This window comes from Equus przewalskii, chromosome 26 (assembly GCF_037783145.1).
Source record: "Equus przewalskii isolate Varuska chromosome 26, EquPr2, whole genome shotgun sequence".
NCBI lineage: Eukaryota > Metazoa > Chordata > Mammalia > Perissodactyla > Equidae > Equus > Equus przewalskii.
The window spans coordinates 14241164-14255636 of record NC_091856.1 but is presented as its reverse complement, the minus strand read 5'-3'; the positions used below and the strand labels follow the sequence as shown (position 1 = coordinate 14255636).

General features: G+C 38.9%; 1 protein-coding gene across 11 annotated transcripts in view; it reads left to right on the top strand.

Annotated features, from left to right (window-relative positions):
* The window catches only part of ELP1 (elongator acetyltransferase complex subunit 1), a 52542-nt gene that overhangs the window by 8771 nt on the left and 29298 nt on the right, over positions 1–14473 (top strand). For all 11 annotated transcript variants that reach the window (XR_011533275.1, XR_011533271.1, XR_011533273.1 and 8 more), the window contains exons 6-15: positions 200–285; positions 1724–1820; positions 2158–2248; positions 3595–3718; positions 4971–5064; positions 7509–7739; positions 9075–9245; positions 10049–10148; positions 11885–12067; positions 14146–14252. Coding sequence is in view for 4 of the 11 variants with exons in the window: in XM_008539247.2 (XP_008537469.1) it covers positions 200–285; positions 1724–1820; positions 2158–2248; positions 3595–3718; positions 4971–5064; positions 7509–7739; positions 9075–9245; positions 10049–10148; positions 11885–12067; positions 14146–14252 (1284 nt within the window). In the remaining 7 variants the exon portion in view is untranslated. The remainder of the gene's footprint in view (positions 1–199; positions 286–1723; positions 1821–2157; positions 2249–3594; positions 3719–4970; positions 5065–7508; positions 7740–9074; positions 9246–10048; positions 10149–11884; positions 12068–14145; positions 14253–14473) is intronic.

Genomic DNA, 14473 nt, shown 5'->3' with positions numbered 1-14473 from the left:
ATTCTTCAAAATCACTGCTGCATATAATATGGAACATAGGATTTTCAAATATTGACGGCGGTCAATTTATTGAGAGGTCTCAGAGGACCCAAGTAATTGCCAGTGGCTAACTTAATGAAGAATAGCAACAAAACTGCTTTTATTTCATTTCCTTTAGCTTATTGGTTGTCTTGCATGTTTTCAATCAATTGTTCTCTAGGCAAGTTTATCACTGTTGGATGGGGCAGGAAGGAGACGCAGTTCCATGGATCAGAAGGCAGGCAAGCGGCCTTTCAGGTGCAAATGGTAAGGTTGGCGTGATGGAGAAAGAACCTTGATTGGAACAATAGAAGTTGTGCCCGCCCCCCCCCCCAACTCTTAGGTGTCCAGTTATAGATCTCTTCTGCTTTGGTAAAACTGAAACTGTTTAGAGCCCTCAGGGAATGAGTCCTGCTAGAAAGATCTTTTTTTTTTATTGCTAAGTTCCTTTGTCTTTTTTTTTTTTCAGTGTAGAGAGTAATTATAACCAATATTCAGTTTAAAAAAGAAATCGCCACAGGTGAAAATGACACGGTGTATCCCTTCCTGATACCCTTCCCTTCCTCCCCAGCAGGAGCTGCTGTTCTGCATTCACTGTTGATCATTCACATGCATGTTTTTATATTTTCGGACATGTGTATATGTTAGATACTAATTCTCATTTTTCCTTTTGGATGAAGCTCTTTGTTTTCTTTCTTTCTGACATACATTTTGAACATAGAGCTATAGGATTTATTGATAATAAATCAAATGTGGGATGTGAGACACAAGAATTGAGGATGATCCCACAATTTGGACCTGAGGAAATGGAAGCATTTTATTTATATTTTATGTAGAAATGTCCATTAGCTGCCTTTCTAAGATAGATGAATCAATAACACACTCCCATTTACATTTTGCCTCCTTAATTGTTTCTAGCTATATTCCATGTGACTTGTATTTCATCTCTTAAACCTTCACTAGAGGACGTTTGTGTTCTCTACCACAGGGCAGTTTCGTTGAGAATAAATCTTGTTAGGCTGCCTGTGTACTCCCTACTCTGCAGACTGTGGCACTGGCACCATTCTGACATAGCCTATGACTGGAATGTGATGATGGATGCTCAGGTGGTCATTTGTCCCTCTCCCTGCTAAGTTGGCTTCTGTCTTCAAGGCCTTCGGGATTGAGATGCAAGTGGCACTGGAGAGTTTCTTTCTCCTGTACTGCGGAACGCAGGACTCTTCCATGTTTTCATCACTGCTGCTGGCTTTATCACCTCTGGCTCTTCTCTGCCCTCTTTCCTCTTATCTCCTTAACTCTTCTGTGCACTGTTGTGAAGCTTACACAATAATCAAATAAACAGAACTCTACCCTCTTAGATTTAGGCAAACAGAACATTTATTTCCTTATCATAGTTACCTGATAGAGTCCTCAGATCGTTATTTTGAATATCTAGATCTGCAGCTATTTTCCTCTGTTGCTATGCTTTGAGGCCACTTTTTTAACACCCAAAGAAGGATTTTGTTTAGTTTTAAGTTCTTTTCTCTTTTCTTGATGGTTTCTGAGTCTAAGAGGCCTTCTGGAAGGGTTCCTGAAGATTCTATGAAGCTGTTTTTCTAGATGGCTTAAATCTCATAGAAAAGATTTAACTTTAATAGCCTGAGGCTTGTTTTGTTCTGGGCCATTTAAATCCCCCAGTAATATTTGTGTTACCTCCTCTCTTTAGCACGAATCTGCTTTGCCCTGGGATGACCATAGACCACGAGTTACCTGGCGTGGTGATGGACAGTTTTTTGCTGTGAGTGTTGTTTGCCCAGACACAGGTATGGAAATAAATTGCACGAAAACAAAACAATTTTTATCTTACTAAGTCCGGGAGAGTTTTCTTCCTTTTACTTTGAGGGTTTTTTGAAATTACACATATGAGGTAAAGATGTTCTGCTTTAGGTGTTAAATGAATTTAGAGCTAAGAGCTAGAAGAGTTCTTTGAGGCCATCTGGTCCAGCCTCCTACCTGTTGGATGCAATTTTTTAACAAGATAATCTGAGTGGCTTTGTAAGACCATGACAGTTTTTCTTAGTAAGAAAGGCATTTGAACAGTTAGGACTTGACAGCATTTATAACGTTTTAAGTTTGCTTTTAACTCTGCCTGTTGCACAGGAGCTCGGAAGGTCCGAGTGTGGAATCGAGAGTTTGCTTTACAGTCAACCAGTGAACCGGTGGCAGGCCTGGGACCAGCTCTGGCTTGGAAGTGAGTGGGAGAAGAAACTTGTAACTTCCTCCTCCAAGAGTTTCTTGGAACTGGGATGGGGCTGGTGGTACCTGTTGAATATTGGTGTTTATATAACACAAAAGGATATTTACTTTTCCTCATTTGGCTATAAGCCTGAATCCTTTCCTTTTTTTTTATTTTCTGAAGTCTAGATTTTGAATAGTAGATTCTGAGCTGCTTCACAGATCTCAGCATTCCGAGGCCCACACATTTTGCAGGTTTCAGGTAGGGCCTGTATGAAGCCACTGTGTGAAACAGAAACTGGTGCTTAGAAGGGAAGTCACTGTATGCAGGGCTCTGTGAGGCAGTGAAGCTTTGGGGAAAACTTGGGAAAGGGCTTTCTTCCTCTGTGCAGACTCACACTAGGATCTGCTTGCTGAGAAACACGCAGGCTGGATTCATGCCCTATTCACCTCTTGGCCCACTACCCTTACGTAGGTCACAGCCTGCCTGTGATACGCAGTTGCCCTGATTATAGATACAAGAGAGATCTCCTCTGTGTCAGTAGCATCTGTTATATGCAAAACCGTGAGGTCTCTAGGTTTTAGACATCCTCTTTCATGCCGGTATTTGAGTGGCAATTGGATGACAGAGCAAAGAGAGAAAAGTATTTGAATTAAATCTCTAGAGACATGGGGCCGGCCCATGGCCAAGTGGTTAAGTTCATGCGCTCCGCTTCAGCAGCCCAGGGTTTCGCTGGTTCAGATCCTGGGCGCGGACATGGCACCACTCATCAGGCCACGGTGAGGTGGCGTCCCACATGCTACAACTAGAAGGACCCACAACTAAAATATACAACTATGTACTGGGGGGACTTGGGGAGAAAAAGCAGGAAAAAAAAATGAAGGTTGGCAACAGTTGTTAGCTCATGTGCCAATCTTTACAAAAGGAAAAAAAATAAAAACGAGACAAATATAAAAAAGATGAAACGATTGAGATGTTTTCAGTAGATTGAGAAGTCTTAAAAAATACCTACCTGAGCATAGAATATTTGCTGAAGTCATGTAATTGAAGGAGAAAGGTTATGGTTCTATAGGACATTATATTAGGAATGTTTTAAATAATTAATTTGTTTTTTAAAAAGTCACCCAGTGCAGTCTGAATCTGTAAGGTTGTGAGGGCAAATTAGGAAGAGGTACTCTTTCCTCTGGGCAGGTATAGTCACACACTAGGGTGACTGCTTCCCAAGAGACACATGGGATTTAAAACTTCCTTGGATGGAGATTTTTTGTTTTCGCTGGAAAAGTCGTTTCTCTGGATTTCAACCTATTCTTAGCCCGCTGGGTGTGCTGTCAGATGCTCTAACACTCTGCGTTTGCTTCAAGGCCCTCAGGCAGTTTGATTGCGTCTACACAAGATAAACCAAATCAGCATGATGTTGTGTTTTTTGAGAAAAATGGACTTCTCCATGGACATTTTACACTTCCTTTCCTCAAAGATCAGGTTAAGGTAGGTACCTGTGTTATTTCACCATCAAATTTGAAGGGCTTTCCATAGCTAGAGAGGTTTGTATTTGATGTGGGTATGTAGATAGAAGCTCCAGAGTAGATACTAATGAAAATAGTGGCTTCTTATAATTGATTTGTGTGTGTGTGAGAGAGAAATTGTCTTTCTTTTTTTTTTTTTTTTTTTTTTTTTTTTTTTTAAAGATTTTATTTTTTCCTTTTTCTCCCCAAAGCCCCCCGGTACATAGTTGTGTATTCTTCGTTGTGGGTTCCTCTAGTTGTGGCATGTGGGACGCTGCCTCAGCGTGGTCTGACGAGCAGTGCCATGTCCGCGCCCAGGATTCGAACCGACGAAACACTGGGCCGCCTGCAGCGGAGCGCGCGAACTTAACCACTCGGCCACGTGGCCAGCCCCGAGAAATTGTCTTTCTTAAGGAGATTTTGCAAAGAAGAAATCACATTTCTTCTCCACCCTAGATAAACACAGACCAGAAACAGAAATGCTAATTTTTATTGTTTATTTTGACAAAAACATAATTTTTCTAGTGATAAAAATACTTTTCTTTTATAACATTTAAACCTTAAGCAGTTTGTGTACCATTAGGATCTTTACTGGCTTGGAAATACATCAAATGGTAATCTTTAATTATGTAAAAATTTAAATGTAAGTCTAAATTAAATTAAAAGTTTAAACTGAAAGTTAAAATTTAAAAGTTGAGAGAAGAGTGTAATGATTTCCCATTTATCTATTATTTACTTTCAAGAGATACCAGCATTTGGCAAAGTTGTTTTTCTGTATCTACCACTCTTTGGCCTATACACACACACACACACGTTTTCATTTCCTGGGGTTTTTAATTCTAGAAATCTCATTTTCAGTATTCATTTCTAATAGTTAAGAACATTTTCCTTTGCATACCCACAATTCTATTATCACACCTTACAAAACTAGTAATAATTCCTTAGTATTGTCTAATACTTAGCCTATATTCGAATTTTCTTGATTGTCTAAAAATGTCAACTTGCATTAGGTTGTTAAGTCTCTTAAGTCTTTAAGCATAATGTGTTTTTCTGAAGTCCTCTATATGTAATGAGATACTACGCAGATTTGTTTAATGACTGTAGGTTAGTAATTTGCAGCTAAGGATCACCTCAAGTATGGGATTATTTGGTTTGTGAAAGCAGGGAATTCAGCTATAGTAAAGATTTTGAAGTAAATGCATAAAGGCCAGTGACAGGTCTTTTTTCCCTCCTAGGTAAATGATCTGCTCTGGAATGCAGATTCTACTGTGCTTGCAGTTTGGCTGGAAGACCTTCAGAGGGAAGAAAATTCCACTCTAAAAGCCTATGGTAAAACAGCTGTGGTATCTCAGCCTTATGCCCCGTAAAATGTCGATAATAGTAGGCTGTGGGGTTGCCTGTATCCCTTCTACTTAGTTCTGTAGAGTAATCAAAGATAGCTGAGGGGGTAGGTGGAGATGAGGCAGTGGTTAGGTTTTGATTATTTGTGGATTTCAGTCATGTGTCAGGGTTCTCTAGAGACGTGGAATCAGGGCAGGTTGACAGGTTGGAAAATCAATTGAGTTGGTGTTGCAGTCTTGAGTCCAAAATCTGTAGGCTAGCCTGCAGTCTGGAAACTCAGACAGGATTCTGTGTTATGGTCTTGGGGCAGAATTTCTTCTTCTCTGGGAAACCTCAATTTTTGCTCCTTAGGTCATAAACTCTTTCGATGAGACCCACCTACGTTATGGGGGGTAATCTGCTATAGTTAAAGTCAGCTGACTGTAAAGGTTAATCACATCTACAAGATACCTTCCCAGCAACATGTAGACTAGTGTTTGATCAAACAACTAGACGTTACAGCTTGGCCAAGTTGACATAAAAAATTAACTATCGCAAGCCATCAGTGCTTTCTCTTCGTGGGTGGTATTACTGCAGGAGATGAAAACATTAGCGACGGGATTATTGTGGAAGTGAAGGAGAAATGGGATTGGATATAAGTAAGAATCTTTTCTCTGTAGCTTTTAAGTTGTAAACCAGATTGTAACTATGTATCTTTCAGTGTTTATGTAATATGTGAAAACGTCGGAAAATAAAGATAAGGAAAAGCAAGTTATTCTGTAATTCTATCACTCAGTAATAATCACTATTAAAATTTTGTCTTCCGCATTTTATGTGTACATAGCTATGATCTCATTTTTGTTAGGTATGATATAGCAGTTTTGTAACTTGCTTTTACACTATGTTGCGAATATTTCCACTTCAGACATCCATCTGCATCATTTTAAATTGCTGTATAATATTGATTTGTGCCACAGTTTATTAAACCCCATGCTATTAGACATTTAAAGTTTTGTAATTTTTCGCTGTCATCAACAGCAATGCACTGAACATTTTTGTTTATAAGTCTTCTTACCTGCTTTTTTTCTAAGTGGCTTTCAAACTTTTTAGTCAATAGAACTTTTTCTTTAACTGAAATGTTAAGGAACTCATTCATTCATTCAACACAATAGTCCTCAACCCTGGCTGCACTTTTAGGGAAAAAAATGCTGTCCAGGCCTCATCTCAGAGTTAGATTCAGTGTGTTGGAATGGGGGAATTATACATCAGTATTTAATTTAAAAAAAAAAAGGCTTCCAGGTGATTTTTAGTGTGCAGCGAGAGGTGAGAACCACTCGTTAATGAGGCTGTCAAGGGCTGGCGTAGTGATAGGCTCAGGATAGAAGTGTTGCATGAGAACAGCCATGGCATCGTTCCTCAAGAACATAAATATGTGGTCTAACTTAACCAGCTCACAGCTAGGTAGAAGTAATAGCCTGGTTAGAAAACTAGATTAGGTTTGCTGTGTTTGCTGAGTTAAGCATTATGAGCAGGGAGATGTTTAAAGAAAAGAAATTCCTTTATATAATTAAAAGTTTCATTTATGTGTGTCATCTGTTTAATAAAGGTTGGTTTTGATGTGATTAGGTGTTTTTTTTTTTACCAATTTTATTGAGATATAATTGAGATTTAACATTGTGTACATTTAAGATGTACAATGTGATGATTTGATACATGTTTATATTTTGTGAAATATAATCAGGTTGGTTAGGGCATCCTTAACTTCACATAATTTCCATTTCCGTTGTTATGGCGAGAACATTTAGGATTTACTCTTTTAGTAACTTTTAGATATTAACTGTAATCATCATGGTGTACGTTAGATCTCCAGAACTTATTCATCTTATAACTGAAAGTTTGTACCCTTTGACCAACGTCTTCTCAGTTCCCCCATCCCTCAAGATTAAGTCTTGTTCTTTTAATAGATGTTGGAAAGGGTAATTGCCTGCTAATCTCCTTTGGACAACTAAGTCATAGTTAATACCAGATAGTCTTGGACATAATTGCACACAAAGCACTTGGAAGAAAATCAACATCTTAAGCCCAGTACAGCCTAGTGATGCTGGTCTCGTACTCTTGGATTAAGTGTTAATACTTTAATTGCTAAATTTTTATGAAAAAATAATGTTCACTAAAACACTGTCTTATCGTAGTAGCTTTCCATCCTCATGATCATAAAGTTTGAAGGTAGAGGGAAGAAAAACTATGTGTGCTTGTGACTTTGTTGATGCTTGACGTTTTATCCCCTGGAAAACTACCTTTTAACAATTATTGTTAATATTGCTATTTTAGTGAAGAGGCTGACCAGGAACGGTCATTTGAGAAAGAAAAGATTGCTTCCATCCTCCTCTAGCAAGTGGTATGAAGTTTGGTCCCTTGGCCTCTGATGGTCTTCCTTTCATTTGCCCTTGCAGTTCAGCTCTGGACTGTTGGAAACTATCACTGGTATCTCAAGCAAAGTCTGCCCTTCAGCACCTCTGGGAAGAGCAAGATTGTGTCTCTGATGTGGGACCCAGTGATCCCATACCGGCTGCATGTGCTCTGTCAGGGCTGGCATTACCTCTGCTATGACTGGCACTGGACGACTGACCGGAGCTTGGGAGATAATTCAAGTGACATGGCAAATGTGGCAGTCATTGATGGAAGTAAGCAGCTGGAAAACGTGTCCATGAGGCCACAAGGGGTCCTGAGCCCGGTGCCTGCAGACCTAGTGGTTTCACTGAAACAGTGGGGAATTTTTGTTTGATTGGTTGTTTTGGTGGTTTGGTTTCTTTTTATTTATTTGTTGTTTTGTGTTCGATTGGATGGGGTGCCCTTTGGTGGGACTTCCACTCTCTTGAGAACGATAGTTCCTCCTCTCCTCCCCAATTCCCTACTGAACACATTGACAATTTTCACCTTGAGTAGAGAAGAAGACAGCAGTCGTCTTGCATTTTTGGGCGTGTTGGCCTTGTCTTTTTGCCCTGACATAGATGTACATTGACCCTTGCACCACTCCACTTGTGTTCCTTTGTTTTCTGATAAAATACTTGTCAATTACATACCTCTCCAATATGTTCAGTTTAAGTCTGTCTAGTGTGAGAACTGGGTTGGTGTTTTATAATTATGTTGAGGGGGGTTTTTTTGGTGAGGGGGAGGAAATTGGGGAGAGGAATAGTCAGTTGAATAGACAGTTTACTTACTGCTGATAACATAAAGGAAGACTCACTTCTGAGATTGTAATGTGAGTTATGCTAATTTATGTTCTATGAGGGTGTAATACTAGTTTTACAATCATATGTTCTGTATAGAGAACTTAGTCAGAGATAGCTTATTACCAAAGCCGTGCATAGGGAAGTGCTTTAAGGATTTTGAAGGGAATCATTCCCATGGTTTAGTCTGGCTTGATTGCAGGCCCAGGTTTAAAGCTAGAACTCTGACCTCTTGCCATTTTTCTCTAGTCCCTGGCACTTGAAACCTCTAAGCCCAGAATGAACTGTTCTAGGCCTGGAGGTGACAATAGCCAGATATAGACAGAGCCCTGACACTTACTTTTCTCCCTGTACTGTGTTTAAGCTTATTCGTGATAAAAACACCAAAAATTATTTTTAAGAAATACTGTATATTTTCCACCACCATCATTAGTTAGTGGTACCGTGCTGTTCAGATGCCTTATTTATTTATTTATTTTTTGGTGAGGAAGATTGGCCCTGAGCTCGCTCACATCTATTGCCAGTATTCCTCTTTGCTTGAGGAAGATTGTCACTGAGGTAACATCTGTCCTACTCTTCCTCTATTTTGTCTGTGGGCTGCAGCCTCAGCATGGCTTGATGAGTGGTGTGTAGGTCTGTGCTTGGGATCCAAACCTGTGAACCCTGGGCCACCAAAGCAGAGCACATGAACTTAACCACTACGCCGCCAACCGGCCCCTCAGATGCCTTATTTTTGCAAATTGAACATCCATGTGTCTAATCCTCCTTCTCTTTCTCTCTCACTTGCAGATAGGGTATTGGTAACTGTCTTCCGGCAGAGTATAGTTCCACCACCCATGTGCTCCTACCGACTGCTGCTCCCACACTCCGTGAATCAAGTCGTGTTCTCTGTGCACCCAGAAAAGAGTAATGACCTCGCTATCCTAGATGCCAGTAACCAGATTTCTGTTTATAAATGTGGTATGTTGAAAAACCAAGATGTTATCAAGATGTTCTGAATCAAGTTCCTCCTACAAAGGGAAATTATAGTTTGGTGTTGCCTTAGCTCTAGTTACTAGAAATTTTGAAGTTTGTAATTAGTCATTATCTTTATGATATTTAATTGGCTTTTGGGTTTTTTGGGGGAGTTTCAATCCTACTCTGGCTTATAAGAACAATTCCTTTCTCTTTATTGAATTGAAAACTCAGTTATTTAAGAGTAACATTCAGTCCCGGAAATAACTGCATCCATTGCGTCTCTAACTTGTTTTATGCTTGTCATTGCCTTTGCATATATTTTCAGTTGATCTCACAGTTTTGCTAGGAGCTGTGTCAGAGATGGAGTTTTCCTGTTTTATAGATGAGGGAACAAAATACCAGAGGATTTGCAGTTTGCATGAGCAAGAATGGACAAGGACCTCAACTTAGGTGTTCTAGTTTCTAATCCAGTTGTCCTATACTCCAATTGCTGTCAGTTTCTAGTTGCTTTCCTGATATATTGGAAGAATCTGAAATTTGTTTTTGTTTGTAAATTCTGTGGTCATGTTGTAAAGTATACTAGCACATGACACTGGTAGCCTTTTTTTTCAAATACGTTTTGAATTCTCAGCCTGAAAGGCAGGGAAAGATTGAAGAAAGAGGTTAAGATGTGATTATTTTCTAGATTCCTTTATTTGTAAAGTTGATTACCTTCTAGAAGTCATTAAATGCAGGACCGCCCCATCCCCTTAGTATTGGGAAAAATGTTTGTAGTTTACTATTGTATTTGCATTTTTGTTTTCTAGGTGATAGTCAAAGTGTGGACCCTACAGTGAAACTGGGAGCTGTGGGTGGAAATGGATTTAAAGTTTCCCTTAGAACACCTCATCTAGAAAAGAGATACAAGTAGGTTGTTCTTAATTATCTTGATCTCTTGGAACGGAAACAGCCAGCATTTAGTCCTAAATTCAGCCAACTGTTATTATTCTGTGCCTGTTGCTGTGTGGAACAAGAAGTAGATAGAACACTTGGGCCCTGGTTTTTCAGCCTGGTTGGGAAAGCCAATTACTTGTATATCTGAATGCCATATATACCGATAGGTGGCAGTGGAGCACAAGCCATAAGCTGGCCTAGAACCATTCCCCTGTCAGCTCTTGGTTCTCCAGGGAAAATCACATGGGAAAGATGGAGATGAAGATGATCGGGCGGAGTAGCATTTGCTTACGTAATGAGGATGCATACATTTGTTAACATATGGCTCACCTAATGCACTGTCTGTCTTTGCATCATCCCATACTCCAGAACTTACGGTTGCTGGGCTTTGAGGCTCCCAGGTTGGAAATCAGAATGCATTTTCCCACCGTAAAACCGTAAAACAATATTATAGATGACTTGGTATAATTGAATACTTCAGGTACATACAGGTATTGTAAAATGACCCAGAAGCCAAGTTGTTAATTATAATGCCACTTCTGTAAGAATGCAGGATTTGATTCTATTCTATTTGATAAGCCCTATGTCCTTAATTATTGCGCTACTCTACCTCCTGGGAGCATGTATTCATAAATTAATAGGAGTAATGAACTGAAGAGAACAAATAACCAAATTAATAAATAATGTTTCTTAAATATATGCAATATATTTAATAACTGTATGTAAGTTTCCAACTTGCATATGATTTGGGGGCTGTCTGTATGATGCTTAGTAGTTTTCAAAGAACGTTTACATGAATTATTTCATTTCGTAGACTTGAAACCACTAGAGGACAAATTTAAGGCAAACTAGAAAGTGTGAGGCAATTTAGAATATAGTTTCATTTCTAAAAAATTGAGAGAAGGATAACTCTGAGTTGTTGAGAGAAGATTTCATGAAGGTCATGAATATTTATCTTGATCATTGAAGAAGAGAGAAGTTTAGGATTGGCAAAGAAGGATTGGGAACATTGGGTACCATGAACAGAAGGGTGTCGGCGAGAACCAGAGGTAGGAATGCTCCTGCATGGGGCCACATGCAGTGGAGAGACAGTCCAGGGAGAGCTGCTTGAGGAGGAAGATCAGGCTAGTGACCCAGCTCCTTCAGTGCGTGCTGAGGATTTGCTGTTTGAGCTAAAAGTCAGGTAGTAGCCATTATGAGTTCCTGCATGAGTTGGCAAAAACGTTCCCTCCTCTGGTGTGTAAATGCTACAGAAGGAAGGCATTAGAAGCAGAGAAACCATCTCTCAAGCTAATTAGTTATTTCGATCTGAGATGCCTGGGAGAGGACCCATTCTTCTGAGACCCAAATATCAGCTGGAGCCTGATTTGAATGCTGATAAGTGGTGACATTGGACAGCCTCTGGGGTTTATTAGTGTAGGACCTGGGGCAAGTAATTTTCTTGTGTAATCAGTTTCTTAAAGTGTTCTCTTCAAATCTAAAGATCTCAGAGTGTAAGAAACTTAATTTTAAATAAATAGAAAAATATATGTTTAAGCCAGGCAAACATTATTTTTGGATTTTCTAGTATTTGGCATTACCTCAGGTTTTATCCCTCCAAATAATTAGGAGTTGACCGTCTACAAGGTGGTTCATTCTTTTGTTCAGGAAAATCTCAGTGATACTAAAGTTTTATTCATGTCTTGGATATTCTTCAATGTTTAAAACAGAATTCAATTCGAGAATAGTGAAGAGCAAGAAGTAAACCCACTAAAGCTCAGCCTTCTCACCTGGATTCAAGAAGACGTTTTCCTAGCTGTAAGCTACAGTCAGTCCAGCCCACAGTTTGTCATTCACCATCTGACTGTGGCCCCTTCCGAGACAGATGGCGAACAAGGACAGCTCAACATTAGGTATTGCAACATGTGCCTCTATTCCACGTGTTAATAAGCAGATGGAGTTAGGCTTTGTCTTTTATGAACATAGAACTTCTCTGGCTTCTAGTGAGCAAGGTTGAGGGGCAGTAGCTTCCTTGTTAGACACACTTAGCAAAACGGTGAAGGCTAGTTTTGTCATGTCAAAATACAGACTAAAAATGTTTCAAGAAGTGTAAGATGCGTTAAAAACTTTAGTTCAGCTTATATTTACATTCCAGCAGGGTAATTGTTAGCCCATGAAAATTAGCCACTCTGATCACCCTTGTTAGTTATTAAAATCAATTATAAGATCTATCTATCTATCTATCTATCTATCTATCTATATATATATGTGCTTCGATTTTTATGTGGCGACTTCACAATACTTCTTTCGACTTCCTTTTCTATTCATTCTATTTTGCACTTGACTACATTTACTAGTGGAAAGTCTCTTCTATTTTTCTTTGCTAAAATTTCCCTGCTCCCTGGCTCTGAGTTTCATTTTGATTCCTGACTGCATCTTTGTCACATAACCGGTTTTAGTTAATGAGTGCTGTTTGCTATAATGCAAGCCTGTCGTGCAGTAGTGTTGTTTAGACATCTTCAAGAAATCCTCAAGTTTCCGGTGTTAAAACTGGGCACCTTAGGCATAACACGAATATTAATCCCTACATTGATTTGTGATTAAAGATCTACTAGTTAGATTTAAATTCTGAAAGCCCTTGTTAGGAAGGAACCTTTCCATATTGTATACATGAAACATATTCTAATGTAGGCATTAACTCCTAATCTTTGACTCATAATGCTTCATATTTTTAAAAAGCTTTTTGTGAATATGTCTGGATGCAGAATATGTTCTAGCTGCGTGCAGCACTTTAAGTTAACCAGGGGCTTGCTTTTCAAAAACAATAATTTACATTAGAAATGTCTAAATTATGCAAGTTTCTACTTCTCCAGGTTTGAAATTTTTTATCATTAGCTTATAGAAGGAAAAGCTAGGTGCTGTCATCTCATTTGTTGTAAAGAAATGAGAAGTCATTTAAAATAGATTTCTGCTGCCTTGATGTTTGTTTTTCAAAGAGTATTTTGTTCATAGAAATTATTAATGTCTTTGAGGGATATAAAGTATCTCAATAGCTTACATTTACTACAGCTTGTGCTTTGTGAAAGGCACTCTTCTGAGTGCTTTGCCTCCATGAAGTCGCTTCCTTCTCACAATGCCTCTTTGAAGTATGTACTATAAACACCCTCGTTTTACAGTTGAGACAGCTAAGGCACAGATCAGTTAAGTAATTTGCCTGAGATCATGCGGGTGGAGCCAGGATCCAATTCCAGCCAGACTAGCTCCAGTTTCTTTACCTGCTTGTGGATAATTTATCCTCACAAAATTTGGGGCATTTGGGTTTTTTGTAGATTGGTTAAAAACTCTGAATAAATGCTAGCCTTGGCACCATTTGCTTTTATTGCTACCTCTTCCACTTCCCTTAATACATTTCTCTTTATTTATTGACTCAGGTAAAAATATAATGGCAATAACAGATTTCCCTCTTCCTATTAATGATGACCCACAGATTTCCATGAATACAGATTTTGAGCATGCTCAATTTCCTATCAATTCACTGCTTCATTTGATACAGTTTATCTTTTAAGAAGACAGAAATTACGTTGGTACTATGCATGTCTAGTGAAGGCAATAAATTATAATAAGTTGCAATAAGTTGTATTAGGTTGCTGCCAGAATAGGAGTGATGACTTTACAATGTAGACACCTAGCTTATTGGCGTTGTGAGAAATAGTGTCATGTGACAGGTAATTGCTTTATCTGGGCTTGCCCTTGCAATAGTTTTTCTATCTGTCTATATCTGTTGGTGTGTATATATATGTGTGTGTTATGTATAGTATTGTGTGTGTATATTATATCTATATATGTATTATGTATATTGTGTTGAAATAGGCAGTGTAACACCAAAGGGAAATTGCACATTTCTTTTTCTGTTTTGCAAAGTCGGTGAAATGTCACTGCTTTTGAGAAAAATGATCTGTTCACACCCAGCCTCCTTTTTCACTTTTTTCAGTTCGTCAGTAGCAGTAGAGGGCGTCATAATCAGTCTGTGTTGCAATTCCAAGACCAAGTCAGTAGCATTGCAGCTGGCTGATGGCCAGATACTAAAGTACCTTTGGGGTGAGTATCATAATGTTAGGAAAGCATATTTATGCTTATATGGATGTTTAATTCTAGAAAACATGTCCCTATGAATATCTTGTCAGTGCCATATTGATTGTTAGGTCTTTTAAGTACCCTGGAAAACGCTAAGCTGTAATGTGGAATTGACAGGTGTGTTCTACTTCTGTTTTCTCTTGTAATGAACTGGAGTACCCTAATAAGTTTCCAAAACACATTCG